Genomic DNA, 19,769 nt, shown 5'->3' with positions numbered 1-19,769 from the left:
GCAACCACCATAAGCACGTGCTGAAATCCACTGTTAACATTGAACACAATTTAGTAAGGCCGTTGGGCAAATTGGCTTTAAATCAGTAGCGTGGGAAGGCTGAATGTGAGCAGGCAGTCAAACGGAGGAAGCGGTCGCCCGGTCCCCCAAGGATGTGCGCTTCTGACTACACACGTTTCGCCCGTGCGTGGAATCCTTAAGGTTCTATAGGGCCTACCTGTTCTAAAAAATACTGAGGAGACTAAAATGTGGTGTAAGAAAAACGAAAATAAGAGATTGGGATCCTGTTCAAGTGGGCAAATATTCACTCGTGCACACATTGTGTTGCGCCTTGAACATCTGTAAAGATTGATTTGGCGCATTACAAATACCTACTAATATTATTATTATTTATTATAATGGCATAAAGGACATACTCAGTGGGTGGTGGTGGGAGGGGGGGGGGGGTTGGCACGTGGGTTAAGAAATAATTGAAGGGGCTTAGGCTATACTTTACCAAATATTTACAATGCTTGAAGGCTAATGAGCCACACATTTTTGCTTTACGAAGCTCATTCTTACGGAAGCGTATTGCCGCCGCCACCATGAATAATACAAAAAATCTCTCTTATCGTGTACGTACACGTATCATGTATATACACGATAAGTTTGGATTTATCGTGTCATATATAATAAAATATCGTGTTCGTACACGATAAGAGAGAATTTGTTTTAAACATGTGGCGGCAATATGCATTCGTACATTCTACACTCTGACATAATTCGGCCTGACCCATTATTAAGTCAGTATGACCCGGAGACTGTGTCAAAAAGACCCATAAATGGGTCAGACTGACGCAGGGTTAAACTCACATCTTTCAACCACTTTCCTTGTCAAACACTAGGAGCAGACTCTTTCGGACTCGGAGTCAAGGTCAACGCTGACCCTGGAGTTCTTAGAACTCCTTCTCACTTGGTGTATCTCAACATAACAAACCTGTGAAAATGTGCTTGATTTCGAGACCTCAACATCAAATTCGTGGAAAATTACTTCTTTCTCGAAAAATACGTCACTACCAGTTGTTTCTCGCAATGTGAGGTTTTATGCTAATAATTATTTTGAGTGACTATTAATAGTGTCCACTGCCTTTATAAAGAAACAAGCACGGCTCCAATACAGGGCGAGTCAAATGTAAGTAAGACACGTGGTCAATGTTTCGTAGTGTGACGTAGTTCCCGCGCAACTCAGTAACGGCTGGGTCTGAGCGTCATCACGGTATACGGGAGTGTATTGTGCACATAGGCCTACCTCTCCGAGCAGCAATGGTTTTGCTGCGGAAATGTTAATTTCGTTTTTCCTAAGAATGGACAGTTAATGACGGACCTTGTTCAAATACAATACGTGGCATTGCTACATGTGAACTACTACACGGCGTCCATATTGCTATGGCAGCTTGATTTATTTTGTTGAAACTGTACTTGCTTTCCCAATATGTTTTATTTATTATTGGTAATTGTCAAAGACGAGTCTTTCCTCTTGGTGTATCTCAACAAATGCATAGAATAACAATCCTGAGAAAATTTGAGCTCTGTTGGTCGTCGATGTTGCAAGATAATCGTTAAAGAAAAACACCAATGTCACACGAAGTTGTGTGCTTTCAGATGCTTGATTTCGAGACCTCGAAATCTAATTATGAGGTCTCGAATTAATCAATTTCGTCGAAAATTACTTCTTTCTCGAAAAGTACGTCACGTCAGAGGGAGCCGTTTCTCACATTGTTTTATACTGTCAACCTCTCCCCATTATTCGAAGGTTGTGTGCTAAAAATGATTTTGAGTAACTACCAACAGTGTCCATGCCTTTAAGATGGTGCTTGTGCATAAATCGCCATTGGACACCAAGAACTCTATCTCAAAAGGGCAGGCCGTGCAGGCATCTGTTGCTTTACGTATACCAAAAGTAGGTCTGGCGCATAAGGTACAAATCGATGTCGCTGAAACTGCACACTGTTCCCGTCGATTGAGTGATCATGTCACTTTAGAGAAACCCTTTAAAGGCACCGGAAACTATTGGTTATTACTCGAAATAAGTATTAACATAAAACCTTATTTGGTAAAAAGTAATGGAGAGCTGTTGATAGTATGAAACATTGTGAGAAACAGCTCCCTCTGAAGTAACGTAGTTTTCGAGAAAAAGCAACTTCTCACTAAAATATTTTAATTTGATTTCGAGACCTCAAAATTAGATTTTGAGGTCTCGAAATCAAGTATCTGATTGAAATCATGCATATGTTGAGATACACCAAGTGAGAAGAGTGGTCTTTGACAATATTATCAATAGTGTGCAGTGTCTTTAATTAACTAACACTGCTGACACGCACATTTCGCACGGGAAGTTTAGCGAGTCACAAAATGTGTTTACTAAGTAACTGGGTTGGCACAAATCTGCCCTAATTCAATCTTATTTTAAACTACACCCATGGTTGGGAATTCGCTAAACTCGCGGCTGTGACGTTGTGGAATTAAAGGTCAGTCGTCGATTTTAATCTTGGGACTTAGGACGAGTTAAGTTGCGTAATCATAGACGTTAGGACGCATTGAACCCATCCTAAACTCGAGATAGGATTGATCCTAGCGTTTCGCGAAATCGGCTGCTGTAGACTTTACTTAGAGAGTGACCCAAAGCTCCCATGTATAATGCTTCATCAACGTAACACCTACTCCTCTATTAAAGTACGCAACAAAACATGCAAATGAGCTTATGGTTGCCTTGACATAAGCCTAGATACCCTCAAAACAACGTGATCGACAGCCTCGCAACGGCCGAGCGAAGTCACGTCTCTCTGAGACGCCCCCTGCAGGCAGCCGAACTCTCTTCTCCGTGGTTCTGCACATCGCGAGCAAACTAAATACTTTTACTCATCTCTATTGCACTATTATTGATCCGAACAATGACCACTCAATACATAAGAGTGTATGATCTGAAATCTGGGGTTGGTGAACATGTATATAGCCCGTAGCTGTATGAGAGTGGGATGAGATGAGGAGGACGGGAGGAGGGGAGGAGGGGAGGAGGAGAGGAGGAGGAGGGGGTGGCGTGAGAGAGAGAGTGGTTCAAAGTAATCACACCCTCTAGGTGTAGATCCAGATTTTTTTTTTTTTTTTATATAAACTTTCATTTTTTAACTTACATTAAGGTTATTGTTTATGTAGTATTGTGGTAATTCTTGTGCAATTTTACATTTTAATATTTTATATGTTGCTGTACAATAGGATTGTAAATTTCATGTATTTTTATATACTTGACGAATAAACAATTCAATTCAATTCAATTCAATTCATTGAGAAAGGAGATAGGAGTATAGCATCACTGTGTGATTGACTGGCATGACTTTAGGTCAAATAATTGAACACTATAATGTTAGACCAGTTGGAATTGAGCTGCAGGAGATATAGTGCTGATTGTATTGTTAGGAGCTAAAACAAATAATCAGTCATATCTTATTACATTTTCGTAGAAGTGCACTAAAGAGTGAAGTTTAACTTTGTCTTGATATCTTTATATTTGAGTACAGTTTCACATTGTTACTAACATCGCTGTTTTTAATTCATACAATGTTATCAAAACCGTTCGTCTGTTTTTTTTTTCTTCGCCAAAATGAGAGTCTTGGTTTTAGAGCTCACTTGAACACTGAGGCTATCTTGTCCTCCATAATCCAAGGTCGACATCCTAGAGTATTCCAATTTGCCAGCCAGTATGTCATGTAACACCCATGATACAAATACCCAAAGGATTCCAAGTTACAAGATAACGCTATGACATTATCCATTTGGGATTCAATACAAGCCGCTAGGCGCTAGACTGTGACTGAGGATACGGGCAGAAACGGACGTCCAGACGGGATGCATGAACAGAGAGCCTCCAGACTGATTTCAATTTCGGTTTCGCGTTGGAGACGGGTTTAATTTCAGCCATCTCTGGTGAAATTCAATTCCTCTACTACTGCACCTAAATGGGCCACAATAATTACATAATCTTGGGGCTTCTAGAGCTCGATTCTTACCCACACCACTGTGCGATGCCCGGACATGGAGCAAAAAAAACGGCCAGACAGAAACTCTCGAAACACGGGTTATGATTAAAGGCAGTGGACACTATTGGTAATTACTCAAAATAATTATTGGCATAAAACCTCACCTGATAACGAGTAATTAAATGGGGAGAGGTTGATGGTATAAAACATTGCGAAAAACGGCTCCCTCTGAAGTGCCATAGTTTTCGAGAAAGAAGTAATTTTCCACGAATTTGAGTTCGAGACCTCAGATTTAGAACTTGAAGTCTCGAAATCAACCATCTAAACGCACACAACTTCTTGTGACAATGGTGTTTTTTTCTATCATTATTATCTCGAAGTTTGACGACCGATTGAGCTCAAATTTTCACAGGTTTCTTATTTAATGCATATGTTGAGATACACCAACTGTGAAGGCTAGACTTTGACAATTACTAATAGTGTCCACTGGTTTTAAAGGACAGGTGGTTAGATTATTTGTAATTTGGCTAGTTTTGCATTCAATCTTCATCGTCAATGTGTCACCTCAACTTATCCGGTCAGGAATCCATGTGATGTGAACAGACACGGCTGTTCTGCCTATCCAATTGCTATACAAAGTGGTTTAAAGACACTGGACACTATTGGTAATTGTCAAAGACCAGTCTTCTCACTTGGTATACCTCGACATATGCATAAAATAATGAACCCTTGAAAATTTGAGCTCAATGGTCTTCGAAGTTGCGAGATAACTATGAAAGAAAAAAAAAAACCCTTGTCACACGAAGGTGTGTGTTTTCAGATGCTTGATTTCGAGACATCAAATTCTAAATCTGAGGTCTTGACATCACATGGAAAATTACTTCTTTTTCGAAAAAACAACAACATCACTTCACAGAGGGAGCCGTTTCTCACAAGGTTTTATGCTATCAACCTCTCCCCATTACACGTTACCTAGTAAGGTTTTATGCTAATAATTTTTTTTGATTTGTTACCAATGTGTCCACTGCCTTTAAATGCAATCAGGATTTCTATTAGTCATGTCTTACGCACTTATTTGGACTGTTGAAAGATAGAAAACGACTTGCGCCAGCAAATTCAGGGTAATTGTTCAGGTTTGTGTCCCTTTGAATCGATCTTAATTACAAAGCAACCATGAAACAAATCTATTTTTTCATCATTGACCAAATCATTTCAAAGACGAAACAAATGTCTTGTCAAATCGAGCCGGTATATTTGATAAAAATAACCGACCAAAACGGCATACTACATGCGCGCTTAAAGTGCAAGGGAATGTTAGTTTTTCTTTCTTAAAAATTTGATGGAATAATGGCGGGTGTGCAGGGGGAACTAGTGGCATGTTTTCCCAAAGTATGTCCACTTGGTCGTGTGCAATAAAAAACAGAGTGGATCCTATACAGCGGTAACATTTATAGGGCCAGATGAAAAAAAAATTAATAATTTTTTTTTGATCGTTCCCGCCCGACCGTTCAAAACCACCCGACCCCAATTTTGTTCAGTTTACAGAAAATGTCATCTACAGGAGTTAAATTTATTTTACAAAACTATTATAAACATCAAAAACACACAAACCCTCTGTTTTATAGTGATTGTTATGATTTCTTGATTTTTGATTTCATATGTGACATGTCACAAAAAAAAACCTCAGTTGTTAACATCTCGTTGCAGATGTTTCCGTTTCGTTCCTAAGTCTCTAAGTTAATATTTTACTTGGAGGGCAGGTTTATATAGACTTGACTCAAGTCCCAATCCCGTGCCAATCTCAGAAAACTACTGCTTTGTGGTGCTCTGCATTCCCCTGACCTGTTCCGCACGCGAGACCACTTTGACGGCGGCGGGTATGCCTAGGGACCTCTCGCACGAAAATGGGACTTGAATCAAGTCTAGGTTTGGTAGAGCCCTGAGCTCTTCTTTTGACTTCAACTCTCTGCATAGGCAAATGGTCATTTTTAGGTTAACTAAGTTTGAATGAGCTCAAGGCAAGATCGCCAATCCAGCTGCTATTTCATACAAGAGTTGTTTTTGATGCAAAAAATAGTTGTGGCCTGCCCGAAGGGGCTGTGTTGTTTTCAGAGTTGTGAATACAATTACAACTGAATACACTATAGCACACTACTGACCCAATTCACCTGACGTCATCTTCAGAATAATCTTAGGGGTGCCATATAACTGGTGGGCAATGTCACTGTGCGTTATTCAGTGAAGTAAACTGAAGTGTGCGTTTTTAGACGACGCGGCGTTTATACGTAAACATCTGCCAACCAAAATGGTTAGCGTACGACAGTCGCCGCGTGTAAAGATTAAGGTCAGAATTGACCCGAACTCCGGGTCCGCTGACCCATTTCTGGGTCAGGCTGACCCGGAACTGGTGTACACAACAGGGATTATAATTCGGATTAAGTAGTGACCTGATTTATGTATGTCTATTAGGCATTTTGACGCCGAATCTGGTTCATCAAAGGGCCTACTGACCCAAAATGGGTCAATTCGGACCCGGTGAGTTTTTAAAGTTGAGATGTGTCAATACTATACAATTCATTCTTATGCCCTTTTCTAAACCACGGCATGGCTCCAGATTCGGCACAGGCTAGCTTGACCCCGCGGTTGTTTTGACCATTATGTGCGTTGTGTACGTGCTCAGGGTTGCAGACGAGGGAACGGAGCCTGAAGCCGAAGCCGTGGATTCGAAAAGGGCCTATGAGATATCACGCAGGCATCTCGGACGGGTGTGATGGACGTCACCACCGCGGCAAAATCTGCATTTATTGTGGCTTGTTTACAAGGAGTTTGGCCTCGCGCTCCAGCAATAATACTCCCTGCAAAAATCACATAAGCGGCAAATTGATAAGTCAAGGGTAATTCATAAGTTAAGACCTTCTAGCGAAGAGCGGAAAACCAACACAAATGAGAAAAAAGAACGAGAATACGTGGAATAAATCCCGTTAAAGGAAACTGAAGTAGATCAAGTGTGTTCCTCGACTTGATCTTCTACATTTTTCAGCGAGATAAGTGGTGGTATAAACTCCGTTACAGTTTCAGTCAACATTTTCGGTTTTGATTATTATTTTTTCCTTCTTGTTTTTTTAATTTTATTTGAATCGAGGCTGCGCTTCTTAAATTACGTCGCAAGGTGGGTAAAGGCCTCGGAGCCTGATTATCTACTATGGTTCAGTAAGAGTAAACAAAGAGATCAGCAATTAGCAAACAAACACCCGATCAAACACCCGACCAAACACCCCACCAAACACCCCACCAAACAACCCACCAAACGAAACAAAACCTACCAAAAAATGTCAGCCAGTTCTTTCTGTGTTTTTTCCCTACAGGAATATCGACTATTATAACAAAGAATGATCTTTGTGTTTAGAACACCTTTCCATTACCCCTGGTTACCGGGTCATTTATTTCCTGCCTGACTCATCTCCCATGGGGAGTCTACAGCCTGTGCTGCCAAATAGCGCACATATCAATCATACGAAACCTCAAGAACCACTGCACTCACAGGTACACATAGACCTACTCCTGGGTGAAGACGGTGTTCGAACCCACGACTCAGTCATCAGAACTTGAGTCTGGTGCTCTAAACCGCTCTGCACCGACATGCACAGACAGGATCCTTTCAAAAGACACCATACCATATCCAGACTGCGTAAAGGACACATTTCTCAAGACAATTGACAACAAACACTCTTTAGATTTACGCCAAATGAAAATGATAGCGTGCAAGAAACACATATTGGGTGCGTTCGATTAGCTTCCCTGTGTCGACCCCGCGGTGCTCACTCGGGTGGGCCCCTGACAAGAGCTAATCGAACGATCACACTCGCCGTCTCGTGGTGACGGCATGCACCTCATGTCACCCCCAAATGACCCACTCCACAAGCAGGGCACTGGGGGCTGACCCGGGTGAGCCCCGTCAAAGCTATTCGAACGTACCGGGGCAGACCGGGGTCGACCCAGGGAAGCTAAACGAACGCACCCTATATCTGTTGAATTAGAGTGAGCATATCAACAAGACACTCAACCACTTTGTTGTCTATATATCACTAAATGTAGAACAATATAAATACAAATTGTGGGTCAACTGAATTATAAACTCGCAGGGGTTCTCGATGATTTCTAAGAAAATTGTATTTGACGGTTTTCTTTTCTCGAATCGACTAAGAATTAAAAACACATGCTTTCATTATGTTGAACGTGGAGAGCGCCTTACAATTATTGCACATATAGGTTCATAAATTGCAGAAAAGTACAGTGTAACTGTATTATGCCTACTTAACATTGACTCTCAACCCCAATAGTAGTTAGTACTAGTCTTGATTGACGACAATAATTATGTTAACGTAGTTGCCGATATTACTTGAGAAGAGATATATCACACAAACATCTGAATTGTGTAGACTTGCCGCAGTCCTTCGAGTCAGGTTCTAAAACGGTCGATAAAGCGCCCTCTATATATACCGATGTTTACTACAAACACGGAGTCGACAATCAAGACTACATTATAACAGACTTTGATTGGAGGATTGTCCGTCACGTGATAGCAAATAAAAGTACCATTGCACGCTGAGTCACTCGCCGTGCTTTTTCGTTCCATCCGAAAAGTACCATTGCACGCTGGCACGCTGCCAGCGTGCAATGGTACTTTTCGGATGGAACGAAAAAGCTGAGTAAAAACATCACTGCGTGCGCGTGTCTTTGGTAACGCAGCAGGTGTTACTGCAAGAAGGCATAGTAAAATTACTAGCATTCGGCTTCTACAGTTGAAATTGTTTGTTTTGAAAGTTGTTTCTTTCAATCAAAATGACAAAGTTCTACTTGGATGTTATATAAAACAAATAATGAATGTTTTTCATTCGTGCAATGGTGCGAATATGTTCATTCGTTGAAAGCTGGAATGTTCCATTCAACTCGGCTCCGCCTCGTTGAATATAACATTCCATCTTTCAACTCATGAACATATTCGCACCATTGCACTCATAAACATTCATTATGTGTATATTATACCTCTGTGCAAATTGTGAAGTTTGATTGGTCGAGAACCAATCACGTGCCGTACAACAAACACGCATGTATCATGGCTAATGATGCGCGCTACGCGTAACGCACAGCGCGCCGGGTAATGTACACCCGGGTGTACATCACCTTGATCGTTCCCGTCGTTGGTCGATTTCAAGCGCTGTGCGAAACACACGCGGGTGTTCGATCAACAGGTGAAGAATAGACCGATCCAGTAGGCTCCGCCCACGATGCACGTGTGAGCAAGAACACGTGGGGTTCTCCAATGCCTTTCTGCACAACTCTGCCGCGCGCACCAAGCATACGCGCACGCATGTCGGACCTTATGTCGGAGCTTCGTTGCGGCTGTGATTGGTCAATACGCAATGGGGCGGAGCTTAATGGATCGGTCTATTGTTTCTGTTCGTCTGCTTATTAAACCATGATTGAACTATGCATTGCTCCGTCTTAATAATGTTTGATGATGACAACAGAACTTCGAGAAAAGGAATAACAATGTTACAAAGGTATAACAAAACAATTGTTGCACGCTGTGACTGGGGTCCATGGGTTTTGTACACCCTCGGTGGCAAATGGCACCCTCGGCTTCGCCTCGGGTGCCATTTTCCCCCTCGAGTGTACAAAACGCCATGGATCCCTCGGGTGCCATTTTCCCCCTCGAGTGTACAAAACGCCATGGATCCCGTCACAGCGTGCAACAATTGTATAGTGTCACACAGCTAACAAACACAATATATGAATGTAGGTCCTATAGATATGTGTTATATTCCAAAGAACATTGATGTAGCCTAATCGATGTGGAAGGACAATATATTTTTTTCTTCATACATAATATGCACTCAACAAACCACGAACATACAAAACAAAAAATAGAGGACAAAACACAAAAACATTATCAAGAAACAACTAATAAGTAATTAATTAAACCGTAAACCTCCACTTTGTGGTTAACTTATGCATTGTGTTTGAGCCAGTCGCAATCTTTCTTTCTAATTCATAACTAAATTTTACTAAACTAACAACAGAATAAAAATATGGCCTTTGTTGATCAAACCTCTATTAACATCTTATTCTTGTCGAAGGACAATATGTAATATTACACCAAAGGGTCAAGTATTATTTTAACGTACGAGCGAACATATTGTTTTGTACAACTTTATAAGGATTGAATTAAATCTAAGAACCAAAATGAGTTGAGTTTCTGTTATACGGTATTGGACATTCAAATCATTGGAAAGGTTTATGTACTTATACGGGGCGCACGTTACCTTACCCAAGTTGGTGTTTGTGCCCCCCCTCGCCCCCCCCCCCCCGCCTACCATTTGATTATGAACTTTTGAGGTTATAAATTACCAGAGTAAATATTGCATTTTAAAAGCTGCAATGTGAAAAAATCAATGTTTTAAAGGCAGTGGACACTAAGGTGACGGGTACTGGGGAGAGGTTGATAGTATAAAACATTGTGAGAAACGGCTCCCTCTGAAGTAACGTAGTTTTCGAGAGAGAAGTAATTTTCCACGAATTTGATTTCGAGACCTCAGAATTAGAACTCGAGGTCTCGAAATCAACCATCTAAGAGCACACAACTTCGTGTGACAAGGGTGTTTTTTCTTTCATTGTTATCTCGTAACTTTGACGACCAATCGAGCTCAAACGTTCACAGGTTCTTGTTGTTGTATGCATCTGTTGAGATACACCATGGTGATGAGAAGACTGGTCCAATAGTGTCCAGTGTCTTTAACACGTTTGTTTTCATTTACAAGCTGTTAACATTTTTTCTTCTTCCTTTTTACACTTAAAACAGATAGTTTGAAAATGGGCCTGTTGATTACGGAGAAACAGTTGGCCAAAAGTGCTTCTTCCCAAAAATACATCCCTCGTACACCCTACAAAATATAACTCTTTTCGGAACTATATAGAGCCAACGTTCATACTTGTCAGCAAATCGAGCTCGGCTTATTACTGTCCGTCCCGTACCAAGTATTATTCACAACAGCATTGACTGTCTCTTTATCTCTAGTTGATGCTTGCTAATGACAGTAAATCCAATGACGTGAATAATCTTAGCTCCATATGGCCACCTTTTGAAGTTTCACCTCTTCTGTAAAAGGCCAACAGCATCCGATGATAATACATTGAGCGAGGTTGATTTAATCCTACGCATTAATTCTGCAAATTTGGAGGCAGTCGACTGGGATATTTGAAGGCTAAAGTAACATTTCTTTGTTTTGATATAATTCCGTATTGTAAATGTCATTGCTTGTCATTGTGTATAGACATATATTATAAGCATTAAAATAGAGTAATAACTGTTCTTTATTCAGAATTAAAATCAAGCATAACATAGAGAAAATACAAAACAATAATGTTGATTAAAAGCCAAGGACAGCCCACAATAACTGATTAAAAATACGGATTTTTTCCATCGGGTCCTTTTAAAAAACACGATGACAGACAATCAAGTTAAAAACTACCAAGTTGCCGTGGCATATTAATTTTGGAGTCGTTAGTTTCTCACGAATTACGGAATTGCAAGCGGGAGACGTTCTACTACAGTGGACCACTTCAATTACGGACCGGGGGTTCTACTAGATGTCCGTTGCTTTGGAAGGGCTGTGTCATTCACCGATTAATTTCTAATATATCTCTCAAAGACCTCTCGAAGATTGTTTGTCTCGCTGGAAACCTTGTGTGTAAATAATTAATGTAAAGATCCGGGCATTTTAACACTGACATCTGATTTACAAACGAGACATACATATACTTGACTGAGACGCCAAGATAACCGTCTCAACGAATCAGAAGACTCACAGCATTATGCATTTCTCACAGGAGATTTCTAGACACTAATTTTTTTCATTTTTCTGTTGCTTAACAGCTACATTTTATTCACCAACAACAACAACAAAACAGTCAGGTTTTTGAAATAATTTTACTGAAGATTTTATGACAATCAGGTTTTGTTTACGAATTCACTTAGATTACGTTTAATGGCAGAATGGTTTTATTAATCATTGTTTACTTTCATTCAGAATCCGTAAAGGAAATATTAATCTTCAGCATGCTATCGCAAAGTTACACTTAGTTAGACAGTTATTTAGGCAGCCTCCCCATAATCATCAAAACCGTTTCACTCAATCGCCAATTTTGCTTTTGAATTGACGTTTCATAGGCGCCATCTTGCCCAGCTACGGTCTTTGCAGATCATCGTTGATGACGTCAAAATAACACGTTGAGTCTGGTATACGAAACTTGGGCGTGAATCGAATGGAGAGGCGATCGATAGAAGAGCTACGGAAGCTCAGAACGAGAGTACCATGTCCTTCAAACCGTCTCGGTCCCGTAAGTACACCCGCTACTTGTGATGATTTCATTCCTGTGCAACTTAAGTGCTGTCTCAACATCGCTTCAGTAGCGGAAGCGGTCTTCGCAGCAACAGACAGACTCTGCTGGACAACGAATACAAAAGGTGCATTTCTTGCAGAGTTTCGTCATCAGTTTATGCACGTTAAATGACAAATCTAGCCATAATCTAACTGACAGTGCTCTTGAGTTAAAGAAGGAATGGGAAAGAATTTGCATAATCTATAACAGCTTAAAGCTATTGGACCCTTTCGGTAAACAGTAATGTCCAAGGCCTACACTTCATGTATCACAACTTCTATATAAAATAACAAACCTGTGAAAATTTAGGCTCAATCGGTCATCGGAGTCGGGAGAAAATAACGAGAAAAAAAACACCCTTGTATCCGCACGTTTCGCCGTGTCATGACATTGTGTTTAAAGTAAAATCCGTAATTCTCGATACCGAGAATTGATATTGTTTTACTGTTTTCTCAAAAAGTAAAGCATTTCATGGAATAATATTTCAAGAGAAGTCTTTCACCACTACCTTCTGTAAACCCTGTAAGTTATTTGTAAATCTGTGAACTTTTTTTGTTCTGTACCGAAAGGGTCCAATGGCTTTAAGCCTCTCCAATGGTTGAACTAGCTGCGCGGTCAGTGACGATGTGTCCAGTTTGGAGGAGATCAAAATGAGAGAACGAAGTTACAGTGGATAGAGATGAGAACAAAAAGTTAGCCGTGAACTAAACAACTTATAACCAACCAAAAGGACATTATGGTATAAATGCAAAAACAAAGTAGTCGATGGGCTGACGTTTCGACCATGGCTAGAGTCTTTCCCGGAACAAAAAATGCAATGGGAAAAGACTGTTAGTCTTAAGGAAAGGTAGAAAAGCCCGACCCATACGGTACCTATAGTGAGCTGGGCGTATTGAAATGCGAAAAGAAGTTGATTAGGTTCATGTAAAAGACTCAACATTTCACAATAAAATGCCAGTTTTACACAAACAAGCGTTTTTGTGTATAGTACACCTTATTTGTTTATCCAGGTTTGACCTGAGGACATAGTGTGCTCTCACTTTATTTTAACAAAAAACATGGCCAGATACAAACGTTCATCGAGACACTTGATCCAACTGCCTTCCCAACATCACGTACGTCTCAGTTGAATGTTGACAATATTATTCATTTATATTTTCCGTGAAAGGAAATCGTAAATGCCCATAGCTTTCAGCGATCCTGTAAATTGATGACGCCGACCACTTCATACGCCTCCAATTACCGGGGAGAGCTCTCTGCCAATCTTGGTATTATAGTGTGTATCTACACGTGTCGCTGCTGATTGCGTCTATTAAAGACTAACTGTTTGTTTATTATTCAAATACATACTACAAACATGTTGTTATTATTCAAATAAATTGATTTTAGGCTTCAACGCATGATCCAGTCGTAGCTAGCTGAAGCCGTAGCCGCAAATTTGGACCCAGCACAACCCAGCGTATACCTCAAGAGAAAACAAAATAATAAGTGTTGTGGGCGTAGGCCTACATCAACAGCACCGAAGACGGGCCAGGGCGTTCATTACTTGCGATAGCAAACACGAAATGAGACGAGTGGGGGTGTCGAAGGGTCGGCTATGGTTACGAAATTTTTGGTTCTGAAACAATAGTTCATCAGGCACGTTTTGAGGCAAAGTTGGCCTCTCAATGCCTGTGTTACGCTTTCCACAGATTACCTAATCGTTGTTGAAACTATCTTAACTCATTAGGAGTATGCAGCACCGGGAATCAAATAGGTGCACCGATTGCCAAGTATTTCCATCAACAATATCCCCCACATGTACCCATCCACTCCTGGGGTACTGAGAAGCAATAATGATTAAGTGTCTTGCCCCTGGACACATGTGTCACGAACAGGATTCGAACCCAATGCTATTGCCAATCCTTGACATCAATTTTATCTCTATCCCTTGCTTGTACCCAATTACTCACTGAGCTATGAGAAGGACTGGATAAGCATCTTGGACCAGGTCACGACAGGGATTCGAACCCACAACCAATGATTGACATCAATAATATCTCTATTCCTTGCATGTACCCATTTAGTCCTTGGTGATGATATGCAATATTATTAAGTACCCTGGACCGTGTCAAGACCAGGATTCGAACTCACAAGCCGATGCTATAAAAGAGAGGGGAAGGGCGGAGTTGTTTACCAGCCGCATGTAACGAGTATCAAAACATCACATCAAAATGTGTCAGGGTCGATTTCACAAAGAGTTAGGACTAGTCCTAACTTAGGACTAGTCCTAGGAGATATACAAATTGCATGGATAGTCCCAAGTTAGGACGAGTAACTGGTCCTAACTCGAGATAAGACTAGTCCTAACTCTTTGTGAAATTCACCCCAGGTTCAAGAAACCCAGTGTCAATGTCAAATAAAGTAATTCCCGATTAGAGGCCACTGGACACTATTGGTAATTGTCAAAGACGAGTCTTCTCACTTGGCGTATCTCAACCTATGAAAAAAATAACAAACCTGTGAAAATTTGAGCTCGATTGGTCGTCGGAGTTGCGAGATAATAATGGAAGAAAAAACACCCTTGTGTGCTTTCAGATGGTTTCTGAGGTCTCGAAATCAAATTCGTTGAAAATTACTTCTTTCTCGAAAACTACGTCACTTCAGAGGGAGCCGTTTCTCACAATGTTTTATAACATCAACCTCTCACCATTACTCGTTACCAAGTACGGTATTATGCTAACGAAACCTAGGATCACCATCATGAGAGAAAATGTCTCAATTGTGAATCTTTGGATAAAGTTATGTTGTTAAGATAGTCAGGTTATCAATATTATTGTTGTCAATTTAATGCTGATGTATAGAAGTCATTATCAAGAACGATACATGAAAGCCACACATGTGATGTTTGATGTTCCAGTTAAACACCAGTGCCTACTAATTGAGAGGGAAAAAATGTCAAAAAGTGTTTTCATCAACATAGTCCAATGCACACAGGTTAATTGAAGCAACAGTGGTATCAACCACATCGCCGATTGTATTGAGGCAGCATTCAAATGGACACCAGGCAGGCGTTCTTCGAGTTATTTAAATTTTTCAACATACTTTTGTTGACTTCTAATCACAAGGTTTTCTCAACATAATTTTGCAGGATGCTTACCACCACAAACCATTTTTATAATAACATGTGGGCTTTCGGATATAAATCACACTTTCTTTTCGGGGTCATTACCAAAAGTATGACCCTACCTTTAAATGGAGAATAAGATTTCGATCATGCAGGCATGTATGCTTTGTTTCCGACACGGCAAGGGCACCAAGGCATATTCTCCTTGGTAAAGGGCACCCTGTGAGGAAAGTGCAAATTTCTACTGGGGCATTTCAAGGGCACCAAGGCATATTCTCCTTGGTAAAGGGCGTCCTATAAGGAAATTGTAAATTTCTACAGGGGCATTTCAAGGGCACCAAGGCATTTCTCCTTGGTAAAGGGCGTCCTATAAGGAAATTGTCAATTCATACTTGGGCATTTCAAGGGCACCAAGGCAATGACCAGGGGGCGCGGAGGCAATCGCCTTTGTTGCCTCTGTGAAGTTCAAGGCCTGATCATGGTCATGGACCAAATAACCAAACCAGGACTAGAAAATAACAGACAGGAGAGACGCCTGGTTGACACTTGCATCATCCATTTAAGAGGTTCCTACATAGTTTATTTTGATATCACACGCGTTCTATGTAGACAGTAGTATCCCCACCATACAGCACTACGTTACCTGCTACCATGGGCATCAAGCCTAGAACCAGGTCATCTTGTTTTGATTAATCAAGCAGTAATGAGGACATGCAGCAATTGCCCACTTTCCTGATCGTCCAACACCCGGCCAAAAAACCCGCACCCCAGAAGCAGGGTTATTCATAGACTCTCATTCTCACACAAACCACACACACAGAGTGCGCCTTTTTGTCAGAATTACACTCAATCATACACAGCCAGTCCAGCCTACTTTAATACAACAATTGTTTTATTACATTTACAGGAAGAGTAGTTTGTGTGAATCTGTTTAACACTGCGGTCGAACATTTTTCATTAACAACGGTTTAAAAACTCAACAGCATTTGGAGACAAACGGACCAGCACTGGTCAATACAACACCTTCACATTATCGTACACGTCACAGTTTTCAAATGGCTTTAAAGACGGTTATCTTAGAATCCATTGATTTTGGTAAAAAGTGCAAGCAACCTCGGCCCGTTTTTTTTACACACGGAACCTTTAACAACAGCTACAATGCATTCAGTACTTGATACCTGGCTGTATAACAAGTCGTACACACGAGGCAGAGTATGCTCTCACCAGTATTGCTCTTCTGTTTGCAGCCTCTACTTAGCATAAACTATGCTGCTTAGCATAGGTCTCAGCGTAGAACTCTGCAGCAGAGCAGATCAATGTAATTGGTGATTAACTACACCGGTGTATCCTCATATTAAACTATTAATAGTCATATGACACCACTCAATTTGCATAATCCAAGCGCACATGTTCGACTTTAACTCGCAGCACAATTTGCAACGCTTAGCACAGGCTTTTTACCAATTAGAAAGAAAAAAAAAACACTTTTGTGTTATCATAACTGCCAGTGAGTGCATAAGTATGTTCTCCAGTCAATAAAAGGCACAAGATTATTATTATTTTTCTCACATTTTGTTTTCTTCTGTACAATTCAACTCAATTCAATTCAATTCGCTTCAAGCCTTCACCAGAAGTGGAATCGCCAATGTCCGGTGAAATCCTCCCCCCCCCCCCTTTAAACCAGTTTAAACTGGTTGAAACCAGTATGATGTGCCCTGGTCCGGTTTTCTTTGCTGGCCCAGTCAATCAAACTTAATTTTGGTCAACCAATTCCATCAATAATGCCTTTTTGCTTTTTTTCTAAGTTCAAACCATAATATGTAGGAGAGTAGGTCACAGTGAGAAACCTGCAACTCCAATGTCTGGACTGCAAGCTAGCCAAGACACTCCTCTGGCATGAACTCCTTGTGATATCTTCTTTGTCTGATCGCAATCACGAGCAAACAACAATCAACTGCAATCCTTGATTGCAACTTCAAATTTCCTCCACGTTTTCACACTGGGTCAATTCCAGTTTGAACTGGTTTGATAATCCAATTTGAACCTGTCAGAGAGAGCTTTACACAATACCATGCTCTTCCATACATCTGCATCCACAACTAGGGTTTCATTGACACGCTAGCTCCACCTCCTCTCTGGAAAATCTCTTCACAGACGACGTCTTGCTACGATCCAACTGAAGGGGGGAACTTGCGCTAGCACACTGACCAATAAGAAACATGAGTGGATGTCTCTATAACAACATGAATATTCATAAAAAAAATTCTAAAAAGGCTACCGCTACTACTTGGACTAGTATTATTATGTGAAAAAAAAAGTTTGGTTATAGGATTACAAAGTTTATAGGTACAGGAGCATATGCCACAGTTTGGGACCAACAAGTTTGGATGACATTTAAATAGGCAACGACACAACTTTTGCTTTTTTGGGGGGGGGGGAAATGTCAAAATTTTAAATATATTCCAGACATTTTACATGAAAAAATCTGTTTGCGATATCATCGACAACTTCATAAGTTTTTAGTTACAATTACAGAAACTTCTGTCTAAAAATTCATCAGCGATTCTTAATACAACCGTCCGTTACAATACTTTGTTTCCTCTTTAAAAATTTTTTTCAAACAACGAGTCAAAAGCTTGATTAAGAAGAAAAAAAATTATCCGAGTGACTCGTCTCTAGCAATACTACTCCCAAATCAACCAAACACATCTCCAGAGTACTCAAGTTTTGTTTTTTTCATTACTATAAATGTAGTCACACACTAAACCTATACAGTGCAGGTTAATTGCTCTTTCAGTCAAAATTGTCGCAAGAAGTATTTTCTTTTGATAATCATTGTCCAAAAAACCTGACAGACTTTTTGGTTTACAAGCCACCAGCTTGGGTTGGGAAATCAGGGGTCATCTCCCTTTCAACAATGTTCTGTATAATCTGGGTATTGATGTTTTCTTGGTGTTGAACGATCTACTCTATCGCAATGGGAAACTTTGGAATGCTAGGTGGCAGCAGACTCACAAAGTCACTTTCCAATGTTCGCATAGTTCTGAGCATGCGCATGATATCGAGAACATTTGATTTTCCTGGCAAGTCTCCCATTGCCTTATCTTTATCTTAGAGAGTCTACCATTTAAACACCATCAAGACCTCTTAATTTTATGTCCGATTCATACTTGCTGCGAATGCGATACGAAATTTGACGTCACAAACTCGCAACGCATAATTTGTATCAGTTGACTAGTGCTCAACTCCTGCGAGACATCACATTTGAATCGCAACAACATTCGCATGAAGCATGAATCGGGCATAAGGGTTGTGAACAATATGACTTGATGAATATGAGGCTAACGATAGTTTCTTTAGTAAGTAGAGGGGTAAGTTTATGTTGTTTCAGTGTCATTGGTCAGTGTGCAGCCACGGAACCCTTCTTCAGGGTCAGTTCCTTGATGCTAAACACAACCTTCTCCTTGTTGGGGGCAGGAGTTGCCGCCATGCAGAATCTGGGTTTAGAAAGAAGGAGAGAACAAAATAAAGTAAGAACAAAAATGTTAATCACACACAACCAGAATTTCGCCAGACACACAAGGCCTGAAGGCCACTTCGTGTGGGCTACAGTTACTTTTGTCCAGAGGCCGTTGCCACCTACTCCTAGGGCTGAAACAGGGTTACCCCTTTTACAGTCCATACAAATATGTAGGCTTGTGTATCATCAGTCCGAAGCCTGGCCGGTAGAGCAGAAAGCACTACCTCCCCAATTTTACAGCAAGTGTCACGACCGGGATTCCAATCCACACTCTGCTGATCAAACACCAGAGCTTAACCGCTCTTAACCGCTCGACCATGACACGCCACATGTAGACACATGTAGACAACAGTACTGACAATCATCATGTGAACAATCTACATTGTAGGCCTAATACTTAGATATGGTTTTTTGCCCTCCACTTTATTGGTTTAGTGGAGCATTGCATAAAGGTGGGTTTTTCGATGTTTTTGTAGTAAAGTGAACCAACATATCAAGTCAAGCAACATGTACATGATACACCAAATAGCATTTGAAACTTTGCATGGTGTTCCGATCTTTTCACACTACAAAAAAACTCTCGGGAAATTTCAAGGAAATCCCCGGGGTAAACCATTTTTCCGTGAGACGACCGTACATACTGCTGGGAAATAGTATTGCTGTGAGCTACCAAATTGGGATAGTGAGA

The 19,769-nt window shown here is 40.7% G+C and overlaps 1 protein-coding gene across 2 annotated transcripts in view; it reads right to left on the bottom strand.

Moving 5' to 3' along the window:
- Positions 1 to 16,100: 16,100 nt before the first annotated feature.
- LOC117294463 (protein FAM193A-like) overlaps positions 16,101 to 19,769 on the bottom strand; it is a 52,580-nt gene continuing 48,911 nt past the window's right edge. For both annotated transcript variants that reach the window (XM_033776875.1, XM_033776876.1), the window contains exon 19: positions 16,101 to 19,058. In XM_033776875.1, coding sequence (XP_033632766.1) covers positions 18,962 to 19,058 — 97 coding nt within the window. In that variant the 3' untranslated portion in view covers positions 16,101 to 18,961. The remainder of the gene's footprint in view (positions 19,059 to 19,769) is intronic.

The sequence above is a fragment of the Asterias rubens genome, chromosome 9 (assembly GCF_902459465.1).
Source record: "Asterias rubens chromosome 9, eAstRub1.3, whole genome shotgun sequence".
Taxonomy (NCBI): domain Eukaryota; kingdom Metazoa; phylum Echinodermata; class Asteroidea; order Forcipulatida; family Asteriidae; genus Asterias; species Asterias rubens.
This window is presented reverse-complemented; position numbering and strand designations above follow the sequence as displayed.